At 35.9% G+C, this 24,135-nt stretch overlaps 1 protein-coding gene across 1 annotated transcript in view; it reads left to right on the top strand.

The window, feature by feature from the left end:
* Positions 1–13,860: 13,860 nt before the first annotated feature.
* Positions 13,861–24,135, top strand: part of LOC141619968 (uncharacterized) — a 35,945-nt gene continuing 25,670 nt past the window's right edge. Inside the window, exons 1-3 of the mRNA XM_074436962.1 lie at positions 13,861–13,883; positions 13,994–14,396; positions 14,443–14,529. Coding sequence (XP_074293063.1) covers positions 13,861–13,883; positions 13,994–14,396; positions 14,443–14,529 — 513 coding nt within the window. The remainder of the gene's footprint in view (positions 13,884–13,993; positions 14,397–14,442; positions 14,530–24,135) is intronic.

Below are 24,135 nucleotides of genomic sequence, written 5' to 3' on the forward strand. Positions count from 1 at the left end.
ATGTGTACCTATGTGCTGTTAGGAGACATTTAGTTAATTGTGTGGCATATAGAATGACATTTGCATTCATCTTTAAGTTGTATATATGATAGTTGCATTCATGTTATATAGTTACATTTAGAATAATTTTGAAAGTGCTAAATTGGGAACTTTGACAAATGTGAATATGCCATTATAACTATTCTTTTCGTTTATGAGTTTGCTTAATCAATACTATATATATATATATATATATATATATATATATATATATATATATATATATATATATATATATAGATCTCGTGAGTTTGGTTCTTATGGTGAGTTTCTGCTCACAAATCTCAGCCATTAGATGAGGATAAATAGACTGTTGAAATTGAACCTATAAATAATTAAAAAAAAAAACACGAGGCGTCCAAACACAGCAAGCATCTTCAAAATAGACGGTTAATTTATCTTCTCTCTCACCAGTGATATTTTATCTTATCTCTTCTTTCAGAGTCCATTTTTGAAATAATGGTCAAAAATAAAATATTTGTCGTTTTGGGTCGGTTTTGAAAATATTTGTCAAAATGGTGTCCACGTAGACTCGGGATTTCTAGACCTGAAACACGCCACTACTAATGACGTGTTTTGTGAAGGAAACACGCCATTAGTAGTGGCGTGTCTTTACAACAATTTTTTTCCTCAACTGACTGAACTTTTAAAAAAAAAAAAAAAAAAAAAAAAAAATTACATTAGACACGCCATTAGGGGTGGCGTGTTTCCCCTCCGAAACCCGTCATTCCCAATGGCGTGTTTGTTTTAGTCCATTTTTTAATGAAGTTTCTTTTCGTACTCATATAAACACGCCATTGGTAGTGGCGTGTTTTAGGTCCAGAAATCCCGAGCCTACGTGGACACCATTTTGACAAATATTTTCAAAACCGACCCAAAACAACAAATATTTTATTTTTGACCATTATTTCAAAAATGGATTCCTTCTTTCATCCCCATTCATCTTCTCCGATTCTCAAATCAGTTTTTTTTTTTTATTATTTTTTTAATTTAACCCTTCAACACCTCCAATCACTACATCATCATCTTCCTCAAACCCTAATTACAAGATCTGTGATTTAAAACTTAATACTTTACAAAAATGAATAGATATAAGGCGGTTATTGCCGGAAGGAAGGTTATGCGTGTGGTGGTGAGTCGACTTAGGCTGTTGGTGGTTGTTTGAGGGTTGGACGCGGGTTCGGTTTGGGTATGAGAATACGATTGATGGTTATGGCCTTATAGGTTGAGAAAGCAAGGTACAACGCACATGGAGACGAACTGAGTAGACTTGAGTTGATGGTGGTGAGTTAATATGTGTATCTCGGTACCAATTTTGATGTTATCAGAGGGTTGTTCGGCTTCTGATGTGAATGATAATGATTATAGGCAGCAATTTGATTGTCGTCGACGTGGTGGCTGGTGGTTGTGGTCGCGGGGAGTGGCGGTCGTTAGGTGGATATGTAGGTGGCTAGACGGGTGGTGGTATGGTGTTTTGGCAGACCATCATTATATATATAAAAGAATCTTGTAATTTTGCTGATGTGGCGCAACCATAATTCAGAAAAGCCCTCTAGAAGCCCTCTCCTTCACTCTCACAATCTGAGTTTTTCTCAGCCAATCAAAAGTAATCATATTGACATGTCAACTGACATGTCAACCGTTTAAAATCAGCAGTCAATTTTCCCTAAAAAAACATCCCATTCAAGCATAATAACCGTGTTATTTATTGCCAATTTTCCCTAAAAAAAACGTCTCATTCAAGCATAAAAACCGTGTTATTTATTGCCCCAATTTTCCATAAAATCGCAGCAATCAGATTTCAATTTACACATAAAAACCGTGTTATTTATTGGCCCAATTTACACATAAAAACCGTGTTATTTATTGCCCCAATTTTCCATAAAAAATGTCCCATTCAAGCAGCATATTAAACCGTGTGTAATTGAAAAGATTAATTTGGAGCATAAAGTTCAATCTAACGCATCAATTTCATCTTTATAAAAAGTGAGCAGCAAATTGATTACAACAACATTTTCTATTATATAAAAGGGGTTTCCTATTACATAAAACCCTTGATTTTCCTATGACAAGCATTTCCGATTTCATCTCATTAGTGGACGGAGAGAGGCGGCATGGAAGCACCACCGATCTTGCGGCTAAGGCGAGTGGTGCTAATTGACAAATGGGCGAACTATGAAGGTGGTATGTCAATAGTGTGAGGAGTTTAAATGGGGTATGTGAATGGTGTGACTGGTGGTGGTTGGAGGCCGAAGGAGAGCGATGGTTTTGGAATTTTGCGGTGGTCGAAAATTAAATGAGAGAAAGAGAGCAGAAGATGGCGGCAGAGAGAATGAAAGACTATTTGCATAGGGTTTTTGATATGAAGGATAGGAGTATATATATAAAGGAATAAATTAATTTTATTTTAATCTATAAACGGATAGATGGATCGGGTGACGGGTGAAAAATCTCCACCCGAACTCGACCCGATCCATCACCCGATTCACCCGTCACCCGGTTTAAATCCATTTAGCTCGGGTTTTTGTCGATTTATTTTATTCGGGTGGATCGGATTTAAGTGGGTTCGGGTGAAATTGACATCTCTACTTTTGGGGTCTTCAGTATGGTTTATTGAGTGACTGTTGGTAGTTATTTTTGAAGATTTTGCTTCTTAAAATATCTACAATATTTTTCTGGAATATTTGATATAAGACCACATAGATTACAAGATATATTATAAAGAATACTTTGGGTAATTAGCATCTAAAGATGTGATCTTTGTAGCAAAAATATTATTTTTATATCTATTTACCTTTTATTTCCACTAATATATTCAAGTAATAATATACTCCGTATTATTTTTATCACTTATCTTTCATTGTTTGAGTTTATGACCGCTACAAAATATTGTTCTCTCAATTATTTAGTGAGAGACTGTATATCCCAAGTCTTGGTGACCCGTGTATAATGATCGCATTTTAGAACAACTTTTATTTATTTCGAATGCTAAAAAAATAATTAATTTTTATACTTTATGTTGAAACAATCCGGGTCAAAAGCCGGGTATAAGATTATGTTTTAGCTTGACTCAAAACCAATGTAATAGAACTATATCACGTATTTTTGTTCACTCTACAGTAGCATTTCAGAAATCAGGTACCTAAACTGATTTTATCTTCCATTTTTACCCCTTTAATTTATAATATTAAATCATTTTTATATGCTTTTACGTCATTTCACAAAAAATTACTCCATCTCGCACCATTAATGATATACCTGTAAAAGCAACCATTATGCGTATTCCAAATTTCCAATGCACAATTACAATGCATTGACAGAGATTAGAATTTAGATACATTCATCTTTACTCCTGATCATTAATATATTCATCTCCCTCCTCTCTCATCTCACCATTCTCCAGCCACACCACACATCACCTATCAGTCTCACCATTTTAGCCTTCTCCATACCTAATATTTATCTAATGCACAGTCCCCACAAAAGTTACTGCAATTTAAGATTATTGTCCCATCATTTCTCTCACATTTGCATTTTTTCTACACCACTAAAAATTCTTCTGCTATTATTTTATTGGTGTATATGTAAGATAACAATAAATGCACCATTTGTTTTTCATATTTTGCCTGTTTTCAAAGTGTACAATTAATTCATCTTAATATTTGTGCACATCTACCAAAGTTGGCTGGTGTGAGTGGTAAGGGCTCTCATCTCTTAAACAAGTGGTCAGGGGTTCGATTCCTGACTCTTGCGAATGAAAAAGCCAAACTTGGGAGGGGTCAACCCATTAAATTGCCTTCAGTACCCCGAAGGAGATTGCCCCAGCTGTTGGTAGGGGATACTCCTGGTCAACACCAAAAAAAAAAATATTTGTGCACATCTATAAAACGTCATATATTAGAGAATTGAGGGAGTACTTTAGTATTATAGTAGTTAGTGCGTGAGACGGTCTCACATTGTAAATCTATCCATTTGTATAAAAACTACTCTTTTATCAATAACAATAAATGAAAGAATTTTTCTAGAAAAGAACCATATGACGGTGTAAGACCATTTTATTTTGGCTATATGAAATACATTGATGAACAAAAATTATAAAGGGTTTTTTAATCATGTGCCCACTAGGCACATGTTAAGTAACCCAAAAATGAGTTATTTTCATGGGAAATTGAAATAGATAACCACCTTTACCCTTTTACCAATAAAAATAGCTTTAATTATTTCAATTTTGGGTTTCTTAACATAATAGAAAAACTCAATTATAAATCATCAACCATAAACTTTGTATTGTGACACAAGTTCAAATTCATAACCCATGTTCAAAATCCGTACGATTTGAGTAATATTAGAAGTAGTCTCAGAGAGATCGTTTCTTCAAAATTTTAGTGCTAAAAAAATAACTTTGAGATTCCTAAGTATTTAGCTGTTAAAATACCTTCTTTTAAAGCGAGAGCTTCCGCAACAAAGATATTATTGGATCCGCACTTTTTTGCTCCCAACAAAACGACTTTACCATTGTGATCTCTTATAGAATATCCTAAAGAAGCTTTATTACCTTCTATTCTTGATCCGTCAAAATTTAGCTTTAGGAAACCGTTTCTAGGTTTTTCCCACCAAATTTCTTCCTTACTAGAGTTGTTTCTAGCTGACTCTTCTATCTCGGTATTATTGAAATCCTTAAATCTAGTCACATTCCAGGTCTTAGTGCTATTATTACATAAAGTAAAGTTTGCTGATACTTAAATTAACATTATTAAATATAATGTCATTTCTATGAAACCATGCATTCCACCAAATAAAAATAATCTTAATGAAATCATCTTTTGGAATTAAATCTTTGAGATAATTAAGTTTCTTTAGAAAACTTTGAATTGTAATATTATCATAATTTGACAAAAACTCGTTAAAACTAATAATGTTCAGGTTTTGGATGACAGCTTCAATCAAGGGACATTCGTAAAAGAAATGATCTTTGTTTTCAATAGGATTGTTGCACAGAACACAATGAGGTGGGACATCAATATGACTCTTGAGAAGTCTGCTTTTCGTTGGAAGGCCATCAACACAGGCTTTCCAAAGAAAAAATTTCAATTTTGGAGGAATATTCAATTTCCAAATCCACTGAAATTCACATTTGTCAAGAGCTTGATCGAACAAACCTTGCGCTAATCAAGTTGCTGTTTTGGTAGAGAAATTTCCATCTACGGACAACCCCCAAATGAGGGTATCTGGAATATCATTATGTGGCACTGGAATGTTAGTAATCTGATTAACAATATTGTTATTCACTAAAATGGATAATTTACAAACATCCCATTGCTTGTCCGAGGTTATGAAATCTTTAACCAAAAGATTAGGATCACGGTTACTATCATCATCAACCATACTGCTTGTAAGCGGGTGTGAAAAAACCCAATTATCAGACCAAAACTTAATGTTGCTACCATTACCTACCTGCCATCTCAATCCTTTTCTAAATAGAGTCCGAAGACTCATTAGTTTACGTCATTGCCAAGAAGAGGGTAAATTAGGCTTATGATCAAAGAGTGAACAATTTCTTAAGTATTTTTTAGATACCACTTTGACCCATATATTTTCTTTATCCATAAGAATTTTCCATAAAAGTTTCATTTGAAGAGCTTTATTAGCCGCTTCAGAAGATTTAATTCCTAAACCACCAACCGACTTTGGTAAACAAACTTTATGCCAACCAACCAAATTAGCAGAATGCTGGGAAGGATTTTTGTTCCAAAGAAAGTATCTATTAATTTTATCTAATCTATTATGTATCGATGAAGGGAGGAGGAAGCTTTGCTTCTGAAATGTTCCCTTCGCGGCTAAATTAGCATTAACAAGAACTAGTCTACCTGCTTGAGATAGAGAATTCGCTTTCCATTTCGATAATTGAGTGCAAGAGGATTGAATAATGTTCTCGAAAGTATTTTTAGTCACTCTGCTATCAATTATAAGACATCCTAAATACTTACCCAAATAAGCTTCCTCATTCATATGAAGAATGCCTCTAAAGGATTCACGAAGAGAACGCTCAATATTTCTAGTGCATTGAAAAGTGGATTTGTCAAAATTAACAAATTGTCCGGAAATCGTGCAAAATTTATCTAAAATAGACTTAATAGTTCTACAACTCTGGTTAGAGGCTTTAGCTTTGTTAATAAACTGTTTAATGCCATCTTTATTAATAAACTGTTTAATGTCATTTCTACTACGTCTAATCGTGGCATGAGTTTGAAAAAACTTGGTATTATTATCTCCAAAATTAGCTTTGTTTATACGAGTTTTTGTTGCCAGTAAACACGTTTATAGTCAAGGAGTGCATCCCGCTTTTTCAACCATCTCAATTGCGCGACTTCTAAATTGGTAGCAACAGATGTGCCTAGTTGATTTTGAATATTTTCTAATTTTTTTTCAGCAATTGAAAGTTGTCTAAAAACATTTCCAAAAGTAGACTGGTTCCATTTCTTAGCCTTTTGTTTTAGCAATTTGCATTTTTGGGAGAGACAGAACATATAAGATCCCTGAAACTGATATTGCCAATAACTTTTGACCATTTTACTGAAATCATTCCGGAGGGTCCACATGAGTTCAAATCGAAAGGGAGGGGCTTTCTTATGAACTTGGTCATGGAACTTCACAGAGATAGGACAATGGTCGGAGCTAGTGAAAGCATGATGCACAAACTGCATGTTTGGATATCTACTAATCCAATTAAGAGACGCTAAGGCTCTATCAAGTATTTCAAAAACATTTTCAGGGCCACTTTTTTTTTTCTCCAAGTAAAAAAATTACCGGAGAAAGGGAGATCTATGCAATTTGTATTACTTAAAAAATTAGTTAATCTCATACAACGCGCATTCGTTACCGTTGCACCCCCTTCTTTTTCACTAGGACTCTTAATCTCGTTAAGATCGCCTAATAATAAGAAAGGCAAATCAAGACCAAGTATAAAGTTTTGAAATTCATTCCAAAAGTCCATTTTTTCAGCCGCTTGAGCAGGAGCATAAACAAAAATAAGGCAAAATACCACATTTTTCGTTAAGTCACACACTTCACAAGCAATGAATCTATTCGACTTAAAAGTGACATTTATCAAAAAGGAAATTGAGATAGACTCTTTCCAAAATAACCAAATACCACCTGATAAGCCAGTACTAGGAATAAAATCACAATTATTAAACCCAAAACTCGCCATTAGATAAGGTTCGGGTTTAGAAGACGATTTAGTGTCACATATAGCTAAGATTTTAATTCCATTTGACGCGTTAAAGAAATTAAGTTCTTCCGCAAAATTCTTTCTTTTGGTACCCCTAACATTCCAAAAAGCAATATTCATAAGGGATAATTAAAAAATGTAACCAAATTGCTTAGACAAAGTTCAGTAAAACCTCCATGCCGCTGATAAAACCCGACACCATTGGTTACTGAAAAATTCGGGATAACCAAATTGTATTCAGACGAAGCCTTAGAAACTTCCCCACAGCACAAGTGCAAGTGAAAGATGAACTGGTGCATAAGTGACTTTATAATGTGACATAATGCTAAATTCATTAAAGAAAAGAGCAACCGTAACCAACAACGATTATGTGCAATGTTATAAATATGATGGATTGTAAACACATACATAAGAGCTCTGAAACTTTGTTTGGTTTTAACTGGGATGACAAGGCCCCAAACAAGCTTAAGAAAACCACATAAACAAATTTCTACACTGCTTAAATTATCAAGACAAAATCTAAACAAATAAGCAGCACAAACTAGATGGTCACAGAATTCATTATAATTGATGACAAATGCTAAAATTTGCCAACAGTTAACCATAAGATTTTCCAAGAGAGAAATCTCGTCAATTCCAAAAATTAAAAAGATCTTTCCGTTGGAACTTATAGCAAAGCGACATGCTAAAAATCTGTCAAAAGAATGTGAGAACATGAATCCCATGGCTAAAACATCCCATCTCAAAATGACCCAATCAAGCTTACGAAAAACAAGGAATTGAAAGTCTACCCTCCTCAATTTATGAGGCCAGTATCTAAACCAAAACCGAGACCCAATTTGATGGTCAGAGGACTCATCAAAACAGGTAAAGAATGCTAATAAAGGCCAACAAAAAAGACAATCAAGGCGATAAATATCAATTAGAGATCTATTACCCAACCATCTTGAAACATAATCGAAAAGAGAAGGATAGAAATCATCAAAGATGACACTAAATCCTACAAAGGGCAAAAAATAGCACATTTGAGTGTCAAACATGTCACCAACAACACTAAAAAAAGATGTTGTCAAAACATATAACATCAAAGCAACAAAGGATGAGTTTAGTAGAAGAATTGGACAACGGTACTCCTTGATCAACAAAAAAACCATCTTGACAATATGGTTAAGCAAGCAGAAAACATAAGCTTATTGTAACAATAATTTGCTAGATAAAAGTTGGCTTTGGGAGGACCTATGTCCAAAGTCTCTTTAATGTAGACAATAAGTTGGCTCTTCTTCACATGATCCATTTCCATTTCTTCAATATAACTTCACCTTATTTACTCCTTCTCGCTTGACTCAGTACCTATATGATAAAACACAAAATCTCATTGAAGACGGCACGTATCCGTCACTTTGGAGTGACGGATACCATTTCCTCTCACAAATGACCCAAATATAGGAGGGAGGGAAGCACATGGGGTTGCCCCCACCTTATCCCCCTATCCGTTTTGTGAGTGACATTACCCGTCACTTGCTCCGACCCGTCTTCAGCAAGACTAACTGATGATAAAAATACACAAGCAATACCAAATATCTGAGAAGGAGTAACAATAACATTGAAACAACAACACAATAATGCCAGAATAACATCGGAATAACAACACAATAATACCAGAATAACACCGCCATAACAACATAATAACACCCGAATAATATCAGAATAACAACACAATAACACTAGAATAACACCAGAATAATACTCCAATAACACACGGATAACACTACAATAACACCACAATAACACTACAATAACAGCACAATAACACGGGAAAAAAAAAGAGTAAAAAAAATCAAAGTAGTAAAAAAAACCAAAGCCACACCGGAATAACATCACAATAACACCAGAATAACAATACCACCGGAATAACAACACAATAACACGTGGTAAAAAAGAGAAAATATAAAAGTGACATCGGAATAACATCACGATACCACCAGAATAACATCACAATAACACCAAAATAATAATAACACCAAAATAACAACACAATAACATTTGGTAAAAAAAAAAAGAGTAAACAAATCAAAGTATTAAAAAAAATCAAATTGACGCCGGAATAACATCACAATAACACCAGGATAACAATAACAACAGAATAACAGCACAATAATGCGTTGTAAAAAGAGAAAAAAAATCAAAGTCGTAAAAAAAATCAAAGTAAAAAAAACACAATAACAGCATAATAACACGAGGTAAAAAAAGAATAAAAAAAATTAAAGTAAAAAAAACTAAGACTAACACCGGAAAAACAAGTGGTACAAAAAGAAAAGGAAAAAAAAGGTAACATAATGAGAAAATTAGAGAAAAACATAAAAATTTAAGAATAATACTACAATAAGAGTGTGAGCACAAACTCACCATAAGAAACCAAACTCACAAGATCTCATCTCTCTCTCTCTCTCTCTCTCTATCTCTCTCTCTCTCTCTCTCTCTCTCTCTCTCTCTCTCTCTCTCTCTCTCTATATATATATATATATATATATATATATATATATATATATATATATATATATATATATATATATATATATAGTTAGGTTCTTGTGAGTTTTGTTTCTTATGGTGAGTTGTGAGTTTTGTGCTTGGAAATCTCAGCCACTAGATTATATTAGAGATGAATGGTCAAGATCTAATCTTACATGTCATATAAAATCATTGTCATTTACTTATTTTCTCTTTTTTTAGTGCTACTTTTTTTTTTATCTTAATTTTTTTATCTCCTTTTTTTACCTCATGTTATTATGCTTTTTTTTACAACTTTGATTTTTTTTTTCTCTTATATTTTTCTCTAATTTTCTCATTATGTTACTTTTTTTTCTTTTCCTTTTCGTACTAGATTTTTTTTACTTGAATTTTTTACTCTTATTTTTTTTACCTTGTTTTATTATGCTGTTATTGTGCTTTTTTTTTTACTTTGATTTTTTTTTTCCGACTTTGATTTTTTTCTCTTTTTTTTACCACATGTTATTGTGCTGTTATTGTTATTCCGCTGTTATTGTGATGTTATTCTGCTATTACTTTATTTTTTTTACGACTGATTTTTTTTTTCCTTTTTTTTACCATGTGTTATTGTGCTATTATTGTGCTGTTATTCTACCGTTATTCCGCTGTTATTGTGATGTTATTCCGGTGTCACTTTGATTTTTTTACCACTTTAATTTTTTTTACTATTTTGATTTTTTTTACTATTGATTTTTTTACTCTTTTATTTAACCAGGTGTTATTGTGCTGTTATTCTGGTGGTATTGTTATTCTGGTGTTATTGTGATGCTATTCCGGTGTCACTTTGATTTTTTTTACTACTTTTGATTTTTTTACTCTTTTTTTACCCCGTGTTATTGTGCTGTTATTCTGGTGGTATTATTATTCTGGTGTTATTGTGATGTTATTCCGATGTCACTTTGATTTTTTTTACTAATTTGATTTTTGTACTCTTTTTTTTACCGCATGTTATTGTACTGTTATTCTGGTGGTATTGTTATTATGGTGTTATTGTGATAGTATTCCGGTGTCACTTAGATTTTTTACTACTTTGATTTTTTTACCCTTTCTTTTACGACATGTTATTGTGCTGTTATTCTGGTGTTATTGTTATTATGGTGTTATTGTGATAGTATTCCGGTGTCACTTTGATTTTTTTTACTACTTTTGATTTTTTACTTTTTTCTACCACATGTTATTGTGCTGTTATTTCTTAGACGAACAACCACCATTTTTCGTCGCGAACTTGGAATCGAAACCAAGTCACCATGGCTGCCCTCCGTCACTTCATTAACCACCAATTACACAAGCAAAAAAGCCAAACGGTGGTGCAACAATGGCATCCGAGTTGACTCAGCAACAACACGCCTAAATGGCGGCGATTCTAAGCCCCGATCCAAGTCAGTTCGAGACCTCAAACTCACATTTAATGTCAAGAATATCAGCAATATTGAGCTCGTTAAGGTGCCGAAAAACTGTGAACCCAATATTACAATTGGAACAATTTCATATTTGCGAAATAATCTCCCTTTCCTTCTACTTAGCCCCGCTTTTTTCGGGATCAAACTTATCTCGATCTCGAATCGAATCAACTTATAGGATTCGAATCGAATCAATTTAACTTATAGGATCTCGAATCAACTTATTGGATCTCGAATCGAATCAACTTATAGGATCTCGAATCGAATCGAACTTATAGGATCGAATCGAACTTATAGGATCGATCTCAATCGAATCAACTTATAGAATCGAATCGAACTTATAGGATCGAATCGAATCGAACTTAAAGGATCTAAAGTGAACTTATATTAAGTGACTTTAAGTCCAAAAGAATAGGGCCTTAGTCTTGTATAAAACCGTTAATTGAGCTCAACAAAGTAGAATGGTAGGACGCTTGAAAGAGTTTGGAATACACATAAAGAAAAAAAGAAAAGTAAAGAAAAACAAATAAATAAGGGCAAGAAAACAAATCAAGTGCTCCTAAGAAAATGGGTAAAGAAAGCTGCTACAATTTGTCACTATCAGTCTGAGGTCACGGATCTAACTGCTTGGATTTTCCATTTGCCAAACTAACTTCAACAATCAAAGATTAGAAAAAACTACCCCAAGTACTTTTACATTTATGTACAAACTACAATGTCACCTCAAATTTCAAGAAAAGGAGGAAAATAAAAAAAGAGAAAATAAAGCTAGAGTAGGTTTAGCAAAACCACCTATGTATAAAAACATTGAAAATAAAAAGTACAATACTTTTTTGATGATACATACACATAATGTTACAACATACATTAAAAAATTGTTTACTTCAGATTTCCTTCTGGAACTTCTTTAATGCTCATATCTGCTAGAACATCAATGGTGCTGAAACCACTTTTAAACATCGCCATGACTTGGATTATGGTTGGTCGTTTCCATGGTCGATCATCCAAGTAAGCGACATCCACTTTTAAATGTTGTAGAAGCTCCATCTCCAAATTCGGATCCTCTTTTATTAACTCTGGGTCGAAAACGTCAGTTATTTTTAGCTTGGCGTGCATTTTGACCCATCCGACTCAATTTACCATTACCATCAGGGCCAAGCCCACCAATGGAGACCAATTGGTCCTAACGAAGGAATCAAACCAGCAATCAAACCTGGGATCAAAATTAAGGTTTGAAAATAAAACCTGGGATCGAACCAGGTAAACGAAGGAATCAAAGGTTACAGGTAGTAAGCGACAAGTTCGTGCTTGAACGGTTCATTAATGCGTTGGAGGTACGGAAATATGAGATTCGCAACTTTTCTGTTGAACGCCATGGATGAAGTTCTCGTGTTTGATTGATTGGTTTTTCAATAAAAAATTGGGATTTTTTGAGATGTAAACCATGGATCCTTATTTTGAAGAGAGATACGTGCTTGGGTGATAGGACGACATGTTTTGATGCAGACCCTTTGTTTTATTTTTTTATTTAATCTCAGTCGTTGGTTGTCTTGATCCGATGGTTGAGATTTTAAACTCACAACTCACTGTAAAAATCAAACTCACGAGATCCCGCCTCTCTCTCTTTCTCTCTCTCTCTCTCTCTCTATATATATATATATATATATATATAGAGAGAGAGAGAGAGAGAGAGAGAGAGAGAGAGAGAGGTGAGATCTGATGAGAACGATCATTCGGTGAGAACGGTGAGAACAAAGATACCCACTTGACCCACGTTAATTTCCCAATCTCTCCTCACATATCCAATATCTCAAATTCCCCGTACCACTGGCATTTGCTAAAATCAACCACCGCCCCAACATGCCAACACGCCGTTTGTATACCACATTACCACCGGAGATTCGACAGCACATCGCCGGCGCCGGCGACCAACAACAATTAAAATCCAACTTTCGCCCCTTCTCAACCCATAACCACCCCGTATCTTTTCGTCCCTTCTTCTTTCTTTCTCATCGATCGAATTCAGTTTTACGAATGACAATGGTGATGGTGACCGGAGCCCCGACTACATCGAAATCTACTCCATCTTCTATCTCATACCTTCCTCGCCGGAGATTCACGCGAGTGGCAGATAAGTTGTTGACGACAACTTAACATCTGCCGGGGTTAACTTTCACGTCATTGATGTCAGTACCACAGTGTCGCCGGCAATACGCATCTCTTCATCGCCAACCTCCGTAATTTGGTCACTACAGAAATTGCCGGCAAAGGCATCGACTACCATGGTTGCAATTGTTGTTGTTGGTATGCGAATTTTAGTAACGACTCAATTGACGACGGTTGTTCGGCTCGTCGCCGACGTCGTGAGGTGTTTGGGAACGTCGGTTGTGCGGTGAGAAGAGTTGGTCAGAGGTGTGTGGTGGTGGCGAGGTGGTGGTAGTATGGGTTGGTTTGTTTTACTGAAATTAGGGCTTTAAATTTGGTTTTTTTATTAGATTTTGGATTTTTTTAATTTAAACCCGTGTTGTGTATCTAGATCACTTTTTCGTGTATCTAGAATACTATTGGGCGTATTTAAGTAATTTGTTTTTTTTTTTCCGTATTATATGTTGGAAAAATAATGTATCTCGGATTAAAAAAATGTATCTGCATTGTTATCACATGTATCTATAAATTTGTAAAAAATGTATCTATACTATAAAAAAAATGTATCTACAATTACATAAAAAAGTGTACCTAGTAATTAGTTTTGTGTATCTATGTGACTGTTAAGATACATTAAATGGCATGAACTGGCTGCTGGCTATTTAACTGGCAAATGGCATGAACAACCAGATGGATACTCACCTGTTAGCTGTTACAGGTGGCTAAGAGGGGTCAGGCCTAAGGTTTGTTGGCATCTTGTGGTCTGGAATCCCTGGAACACTCCTAAGAATAGTTTTATGGGATGGCTATGGGCTCATGATGCTTTGCAGACCAAAAGCAAACTTCTGCAATATGGTGTTACTAGTGATGCTGACTGTCTGCTGTGTGGGCAAGACACTGAAAGTCAGGAGCATTTGTTTTTTGCTTGTGTCTATAGCAGAAGAGTTATCCAGGCTGTAAATCAGATTATGGGAGGAGTGTTTCCCACACATGATTTGTTGGACTGGTGTATGCATCATAATGGATCCAAGGTTCAGAAAAGTGTGTTTTGCAGTCCTTGTGTTTTTGATATACCAGGTCTGGCAGCAAAGGAATAAGAGCAGGGTGGAGATGACAGTTCTCAAGCCAGAAAAGCTTAGCAAAATGATTGAACAGGAGGTGAAAGTAAGAATCAGGAGTAGAGACATACAACTTTTAAAACATGATGATGTTGAATGGTTACATAGCATGAATCTCTTGTAATTATCCTATATGACTCTTGTACTATGATATCCATTTATTAATATATTCTTATATTTTACCAAAAAAAAAATATGATACATTAAATTAGTAGTTAGATACGTCAAAAATGAGTGTAGATACATCGAAATCTACAGAAAACCAACGAAGGGGATGAAGTGAGGTAGTCGTCGCCGGCGACTTGCCGTCTGTTATTCACCATTTCGACCAATCCCTGACCAATTACGTCTGCCTATTTTCACACAATATAAACAACCGCCATTAGTAGCTGCTCAAATGGAGGTTATGGATAGATCAATGGAACCGCGATATGGGCGACGACCGAAGCTCCGGTGATGTCACAGAAATAGAGGAGAGTATAAATGACGATAAAGGGGAAGCATCGACGTCGGTTGCGGGGAGCGCTTAATGTAGCTCGTGGATTGCCGCCGTCGTCTGGATTTTCCGCGGAGCACCGTCGATCGAGAGGGCATAAAATAGTCGGTGATTCGTGCCTTCATCTAAATTGTCGACATTGGAGCACGTCGCCGTTGACGTCTGGTCGTGGCAGAATGTGATGGTGGTAGTGAATCTGGAGGAAGGAGTGGAATGTTATTAAATGGTAAGGGTGAGAGAAAGAAAAAGGTAAGTTGGGGTTTTGGTACTGGGCACTAACAAGCGTGAGAGTTAAGTTGGTCTTTTATGTTTGTATAGCTAGTTCGTTCTCACCGTTTGCACCGAGTGACCGTTCTCACCGGATCCTACATCTATGTATATATATATATATATATATATATATATATATATATATATATATATATATATATATATACATACATATACATACATACATATACATATACATATATACATATATATATATATATATATATATATATATATATATATATATATATATATATATATATATATATATATATATATATATAGAAGAGATCCAGTGAGTCCACTATATAGTTATAAATCCATAAGTTCTATTAAGGGCCCTTGGATGATGAAAATGAATGGGCAAGACCAACCCACAAAAAGGGTGTTTAATGTCTAATCTCACACACTCTCTCCTTCCTCACTAATCCATCATAATTAATCACTAATTCAGTATAACTTCTTTTCCTCTAATCCACTTATCTCTCATATCACACATTTCACATCCCTCCTCTCTCAAAAACACTAATAAATTTTTCAGCTTTTGTGTTTTACGAGTATAACTTTAATCCAAAGTAGTGCAACTTTGTACAAAAAAATGATATTGACGGATATTTTTTTACTTTTTGTAATTTTAAGACAATTTTATGACATTTTAGTAGTTTTTAGAGTATAACTTCCGTGTTTTAAAAGTATAACTTTAATTCAAAATAGTGCAACTTTATATTAAAAAGTGAATTTGAAGTATATTTTTTTCGAATTTTTGAAATTTTTCAGTATTTTTTAGAGTGCGACTTTTGTGTTTTACGAGCATAACTTTAATCCAAAATAGTGCAACTTTATACAAAAAAGTGATTTTGACGGATATTTTTTGACTTTTTGTAATTTTAAGACAAGTTTATGACATTTCAGTAGTTTTTAGAGTATAACTTCAGTATTTTAAAAGTATAACTATAATTCAAAATAGTGCAACTTTATATTAAAAAGTGAATTTGAAGTATATTTTTTCGAGTTTTTGTAATTTTAAGACAAGTTTACGACATTTCAGTATTTTTGAGAGTGTAACTTCTATGTTTTACGAGTATAACTTTAATACAAAATAATGCAACTTTATACTAAAAGGTGATTTTCAAGGATATTTTTTGAGTTTTTGTGATTTTAAGACAAGTTTACGACATTTCAGTATTTTTTAGAATTCAACTTTTGTGTTTTACAAGTATAACTTTAGTCCAAATTTGTGTAACTTTATACTAAAAAGTCATTTTGACGAATGTTTTTGACTTTTTAAATTTTAAGATAAATTTACGACATTTCAATATTTTTAGAGTGCAACTTCTGTGTTTTACTGATGTGACTCATATTTGAGCACATTTAGTCTCCGAATTAGCCTCGTTCCTATGCTTTATAGTGCATAATTGGGTCATTTACTAACTTCAGTTTCCCATTTTGCATATTCTTTGAGGTTTTGTTTCCTTGGTAGGAGAGGAGTGCAAACCTTGCATTTACATGGCAAAATGGAGCTAAATTGATCGCATCCAATGACCAAGCATCAAAGGGAAAACGATACTAGAAGGCCTATGTAGATAATAAAGTAGATTGGGCAATGATGAAAGAATCCTTGCATCCTCAACAAGATCCCCGCGGATTGTTAAGGAATGAAGAGAAGAGAAGTTGTCTGACCCAGGATCCGAGCGGATTGCCAGCAATCCGGGCGTCTCCCTCCACCAGAATCCGAGCGTCCCGAGTTTAAGACGCTCATCTTGAAGCCCTAGAATTCCAGCGTCTCCTTTATGATCCGCTCGGATCTCCTGACAGAACCCACCGCGCCAGCTTCCAAGCCGCTCGCGACGAGCATATCCACACGGGACCAGCAAAACGAAGATGCTCATCTCCTTGGAGAGGAGCATTTCCTCAACTTTTCTTAAGGGTCTTAATAGTCATTTAAGCCCTTAGAAACCCTAATCTTTGTACCTAATCTTTAGTATAAATACCCCTTTGCACTACCTAGATTAGCATGCTCTCTTAATCAAGTTCTAATCAATTAGTAATCATTCCTTAATCTTGTAATCAACTCTTAATTTAGTCTTAATACAAATCTCAATACTTAATTTTTCCTTAATTTCTCTATTGTTCATCATTTATTTTGGGTGATTAGAAGATCATTTGAGTTTATTGGGAGATTGACAACCTTCTATCAATCATCAAGTACTTCTATTATTCTTTGCATTATTACTTTGGAATCTCCATAGGTATAATTCTCTTAATCCTTGCTTTAATTATTGTTAATCATTTTCATTCATTCATCATGATTTGCCTAGTTAATGTGATTGACAACCTTGTTAGCATGTTAAACTTGATCATGAGTGAGTAGCTTCCTTAACTAGGGTTAATGGGAAATTAGGGGAAACCAACATGGGGATTGATTCATGCTTAATCTAATATGTTTTCATAATTAATTTTCTTACTTGTTATGATTCCAACTTACGCACATGTTATGTTTGATGAAATGCGAGCCTATGAATCCTTGCATTTTTTACCCATCACCTATCTTTTCAATGAGACTTGTAAGACATAAACCAACTCGAGCCTCATTAGACCATGCATAATGTTGAATAGGAAGGATTAAGTCGACTTGTAGGTATTGTAAAATCTAATCGATTCGGCTCTGGGACCCAAACCTTCTTAGGGATTGTAAGATATACATTAACTTGATCTCATCACAACAATAATTGCTTGCTTATAATTTGAGAACATGTTTGTATGATCAACTCTCATGTATTCCCCTATGAACCCATGACACGCTACTACTTTTAATCAATTGTTTACATCTTCATTTTATCTACCTTGCTTTGTTTTTATTGTTGATTAGTTTTAATTAATCTCCTATCTCAACCCCAAATTGTGACACCCTAAGACACGACCATTTACAATTGAAAATCCTACATTAATACCCGTCCCTTGGGATCCGACCTTTGCTTGCCTCTTTACTAAGAGTAGTTGGTGAAGTTATAAATATTGTTTTGGTTGGGTAACTTTTGACGACAAGTTTTAACCACACACCAAAAATGGCGCCGTTGCCGGGGACAGTGTTAACTTGATTTGATTTTCTTTAATTGTTTCTAGTTGTGTCTTTCTTTACCTTGAGGAAGTCAATCTCCTCAAGGTTGTTCTAATTGTTTTCAAGTTGTTTGATATTTTGCATATCTAGGAGATCAGAAGGTAACTTGTTACCCATTAATGTTGAAATCGAAAGAACTTTGACCAACAATAGAAGACTTGCTAGAAATACTTTGAGAGTTATTGGTGAGATTGTGGACATTCAACCAAATAACATTGAGTTCATCAACCTTTTTGCAAGAGAAGGAGAGGATAACCCAATACAAAACCCACCACAAAATCAACCCACAATGCCTAAATTTTCATCACATTCCGTACCAACCAAGGAGAACCTACCAAATGGTACTCCTACACCACAACATTTAACCGGTAATTTAATTTGCCAAATCCGCATTCATTCAATTAGTTGAGAGAAGTCAATTTGGAGGGATGCCTAGTGAAGACCCTTATTCTCATATGGAGACTTTTTGTGACTATTGTGATTATGTAGATACCTCATTTCTACATCTCCCGCAAACCACCCGGTGATGATTGGGCCACATGTTTGGTACGCGGAACGATTTGTGACAGTTCGTAAGTTTATCGTCAAGTGATCGCTCAAACACTTGTGTCTACCTCTTAATTGTCATCTACGTACCGATATGGTCGTTTTGGCAGTAATTAGAGTACATTTGGAGTCCGGGTCAAAAACCGTCTTCATTTTCTAAAACCGAGTCAGGATGTTCTGGAATGTTCTGGATATTTCTATTTCATATTTCGCAATCTTTTAATCTTTGGCAAAGAATTTCCCGTAATATTCACACAAAATATTAAAGAAAACAAGATTAATCCGTTATTCCATAACCAAAACACGGAAATATTTCTTCCGCAGGAGGGAACCACTTGGGAAAGGACGCAGCAAGTGCTGCGCCTTTTCCAAGAGACGCAGTGCCTGCTGCGCCTCTTCCCAAGTCCTTTTCTGCGTATTTTTCGTATCTTTTCATATCTTTTCGAGATTTACTTCCAAAGTTTCTCCGAAAAACCCTACTTCCTCCGTGTGATTAGTATAAATAGAGACCTTCGGTCTCACATATTTCTCACGCGAGTGTCCGCCCCTTCTCTTCTCCCTTTGCATTCTAGACCACGTTCTTACTTTTTTGGCGTCTACGTGCTTGAACTTTCGACCACGTAAGCTCGGATCCTTGTGAGTACCAGCCTCGTTTTGCATGACCGACCAATTTGACCAACTCCACCATAATCAATTTAATCAATCTTATTCGTTTTCCTCCTAGAGGCCACTTTCGTCTACATTCGAGTCGAGCATCACTAAACGTTAACTTAGTTCATCTCGTTTCGTCAAACATGTAAGTCTGAGGGTGTATAATCCTTATTTTGTTTATCGTTCTTTATTTTTGTAATCATATTGTAAGATTTATGTCGAAAATACTCTTAAAGCCGATTTATAAAACCATGTTTAAAACTCTTTTCACGGATTATCAGAAGACAACCGTCGAGAAAGGACGCAGCAACTGTTGCGCCTCTTCGAAGGGACGCAGCTTGATGCCGCTGCGCCTCTTCGTGAGTGCCGCTTGATTTCTCGCCGCGCCTCTTCGTGAGGGGCCGCAGCGATTCTCGCTTCCTTTCTTCTTCCTTCGTCTTTTGTTCGTCTAATTGTTCTTGCTTTGCTTTCGATTGTTTATTGTTCGCATACACGATAATTCTAATATGATAATTCTAACCTGTAATTCATCATTAATCCCGACTTAAATCCCTTATAATTCATATTTGCGGGTTTTCGTCATTAAAGTCAATCCGGATTTTTAGAGGTTCGATTCATTCATATTGAGTCTCTGGAATTCGTCGTTGATATATTCTCATCTGTTTATTATCGTCACCATCATTAGTAATTTGTTTAACCTAATTAATCTTGTTTGTTTAATTCATTAATTAACCTTTCTAATCATGTAAATAATTAGTTTTAATTAGTTTTGTTCATGTTTTATCACCTTAATCATATGTAAATAATCTGTTAATTACTTTCAACCGAGTTGATTATTCATAATCAATCATTAAATTAACCAACGAACATTAACGACTTGCAATTTCGGCTTCACAGCCAGAACTGAGCCAAGGAACGGACGCAGCAACTGCTGCACCTCTTCCAAGGGACACAGCTCTGCTGCGCCTGTTCCTGGCTGATTTCTGTCCCTGAACTCCCGTTTTGCCTTGACCTAGTTTATTAGTTTACGTATTAATTAACTATGATTCGTATTATCTCCTAATTTCTGTTTGTTAATTTATTTATTTATTCTTTCTAAAACCATCCGTTTTAAATGTATTTTCGACATAAATCAATTAATCCAATGTAATTATTGTAATTTTCCTTTATCGTATTATTATTGTATTTATTTTATCGTATTGTTTGTATGATTTCACATGTAATCAACTTAAATTCCTACCTCGACATCAATTGTATGCTAAATTACGTGTTAACCGACTTAGTATTAATTCTCACATGTTAGGATTAATCTAATGGATGTGGCATTGCATGCATATAATCGACAATATATCGAGTATAGACGATTTTCCCTAATCATTAGTAGAGGCCTCTATCGAGGCGGGCGGGATTAGGTGCTCGATCAAAAGAGCTTCCTAATACGTACCCTCACCCCTTACTCCAGATCTTTGTGAACATCCGTGTTCATTGGCGTCCACGAGAGTCATTCTAGACATAGAATGCTAAGGGTAACGAGTTCTTGGTGTTCATGTCACTACTTTGTGTCTTGACATGACACGAGGTATTCGAACGGTTTCCAATTTTCCACAATAAATTGGTGGCGACTCCACAAATGCAAACGCTTGTTCCCAAGCGCCCCCGTGGGCCCGCGTCCACAGTTTGGCGACTCCGCTGGGGATAATACACTTACGTGTAGCCAAAAGGGTGAAACTTGAACAAGGTTAGGGAATAGTTTGTACAAGACAATTGTCGGTTTTCATAACTCGGTGTTCCTAGATCGTTTCATTCGGCTTTCCTAGGCCCAACCCAACCCATTCGACCAATCGTCCTGTCTAAACGGTCCTAATTCTTATTTGGGCCTAAGGATGGATAGCGATTGACGTCATCCATACCATGGTACTTACTCCTGTTTGTATCAAGGACTTTCACTACTTGAGGAAATGGACTAGGAATCAGCCTTACTCTTGTTCGGTACGAACCTCTCCACAGACTTCAGGTTTGATTGTTCGGTATGGCAACCCACCCTTTAAACCAAAACCCTTTTAAATGCACTCAGCATCCCGTTATAATGCTTGTATAATGTTTATACCATATGTGATCACCATTTCTAAAACAAAACCATACCGATTTTTGTAAAATCAAAATCCTTCTCTAAAAACGTAAAAATTTCAAAACTTGGGCTTAATATTAGCGCAAAACCAGTCGAAACTCTGTCCAATTGTCGAGTTAAAATCCGGGCCTTAAAACTCATTTCAAAACCTCACTTCGAGTCCAGTCCTACAACTACACTAAAGTTGACTAGGACCAACATTTTCAAACTTTGTCATTTTCTCAAAACTCACTTGACACAAGTGGCACACTCCCACTTCTCGAGTCAAAACATTTCTTTTCGAGTAAGTGTGCTAGAATGGTCGATCGTATTTTGATTCGTCGTCGATCTCTTATCCAGTTTCCAAGATGCCTGAAACAAGCGACATGAACTTCAACCAACTCCAGAATGGTAATGATCAAATCCTAGCCGCACTAGCTCGTCTCCAAGTTACTCAAGACCAAGTGTATCGCCTTGACACAATTGAGGGCCGAATATATGCCTTGGAAACGAGAATGCCTCCTCGAGAAAGTGAAGTGTCTGATGAATTTGTGAACAACTTCGGGGACGAAAACCCTCCCATAGGTATGACTGCAGCTGAGAAACGACTCCAATACTTGGAGGAGCAATTAATGTATCTCAAAGGGGATGACATTTATATGGAAAACAATCGCAAATATGAGGCCGTGAGTTCCAAGTTGCCAACCAACTTCAACATGACAGATATCCCTAAATTCAAGGGGCACGAAAACCCTTTGAACCATATCCGTGCTTTCAAGGATTACATGTCTATCAAAGATATTAAACCCGAGATGTTCTTAAGGATCTTTCCTTCATCTCTTGACACCATTCCAAAACAATGGTTCAATTCGCTAGAGCACAAGAAAATCGCTACCTGGGATGATGCCGCAATCGAGTTTGCTAAACAATATGCGGATAATGCTGAAATCCAAGTCAACATGCGCACTTTAGAGGTTCTTACCCAAAATGACAAAGAGGGTTTCACCGACTTCCTAAGTCGGTGGAGGAAGATTAGTACTCAACTTGTTGAACGTCCGGATGAAGCTACCCCCGTGGAGAAATTCGTGGACAACCTAAAGCCCATCTATACAAATCATTTGAGGTATCAAAACATTAAGACCTTCAAAGATTTAACCGTACTAGGGATGAGGATTGAAGATGACATCCGTAAAGGGCTCTTGTCCAAAACGATAGGTCGTGGATATCAAGGCTCAACAAGTCGTTGTTATGGTTCTACTAGCAAAACCGACAAAGTTAACCTTCTCGAACCATCTAAGAAGAGTACCCCTCCAAGGAAATTCACAAATCTAGGGGACACATACTCCAACGCTCTAAAAAGGTTGATGAAACTGGGTAAACTTCAACCCATAGGCCCTACAACTGAACCAGAAAAGAAATCCAAGTTCTGGGATGAGAATTCGTACTGCGAATACCACAAGGGTAAGGGACATGATACGGAAAAATGCTACAAACTGAAAAATGTACTTTAAGATATGATTGAAGATGGTCGCCTACCAATACCACCTGGAGGTAAGCCTAACAACACTCAGAATCCTCTTGGAATTCTAGTGATTACAAGTGAAGAATCTACCATAGATTGTTCACACCTCATTTTTCCAGTTGAAGATAAAATTCATGCGATAGAAAATGAAGGGAACTACTCTACTATTTCTCCAACCATCACTGATTTCATTGCATGGGCAAAGAGTGTGGATAGGCAAGTCATGGAACTAGAGAGTGCCGTGGCAACCCTACATGGTCCCAATGCCATACCTAAAGAACGTGCACCACTAGTCTTCTCTCCGAACACTACAATGCAAGAAGTAGTAGCCATGGTTGATGAACTAGTCGACCAAATTATCCAATTGGAGGCCGAAGTCATAAGAATGAAGGAACTTGCTACTGTCAATGGAATATGGGCCGATGATGATGAAGACGAGTATCTCACTGAACACTACTTAGTCAAAGTCAGTGAAGAAATAGTCCAAAATTGTGAAGATCAAGATGTAGACCACCATACTCGTTCGGGACGCCCATACCAAGACACTTCCCAAAATGGCCGCATAGCAAACGGTCCAACCAATGTGGTCATACCAAATGATAATGAAGAAGGCTCTACTGACCATTTACTAAAGCAACTACTGAAGACAAAGGCTGATCTTTCAGTCTGGCAACTAGTGGCAAGCTCATTCCCACATCGCCAAGCTTTAATGCAAGCCTTGGTCAAACTAAATGTGGCACATAACTCCACACCCGACGACGTGGTCAACTTGGTCTTCCAAGAATCACCAAAGCTAAGTAATCCTATCACTTTCTCGGATGAAGATTTGCCACCCTTTGGTTCTAGTCATAACTTGGCTCTTTACATCACTGTCATTTGCTTAAAGAAAAATGAGCCAATGACTTTGGTAGATGATGGCTCCGCAATCAATGTCATACCCTT

The sequence above is a fragment of the Silene latifolia genome, chromosome X (genome assembly GCF_048544455.1).
Source record: "Silene latifolia isolate original U9 population chromosome X, ASM4854445v1, whole genome shotgun sequence".
In the NCBI taxonomy this organism is placed as follows: domain Eukaryota; kingdom Viridiplantae; phylum Streptophyta; class Magnoliopsida; order Caryophyllales; family Caryophyllaceae; genus Silene; species Silene latifolia.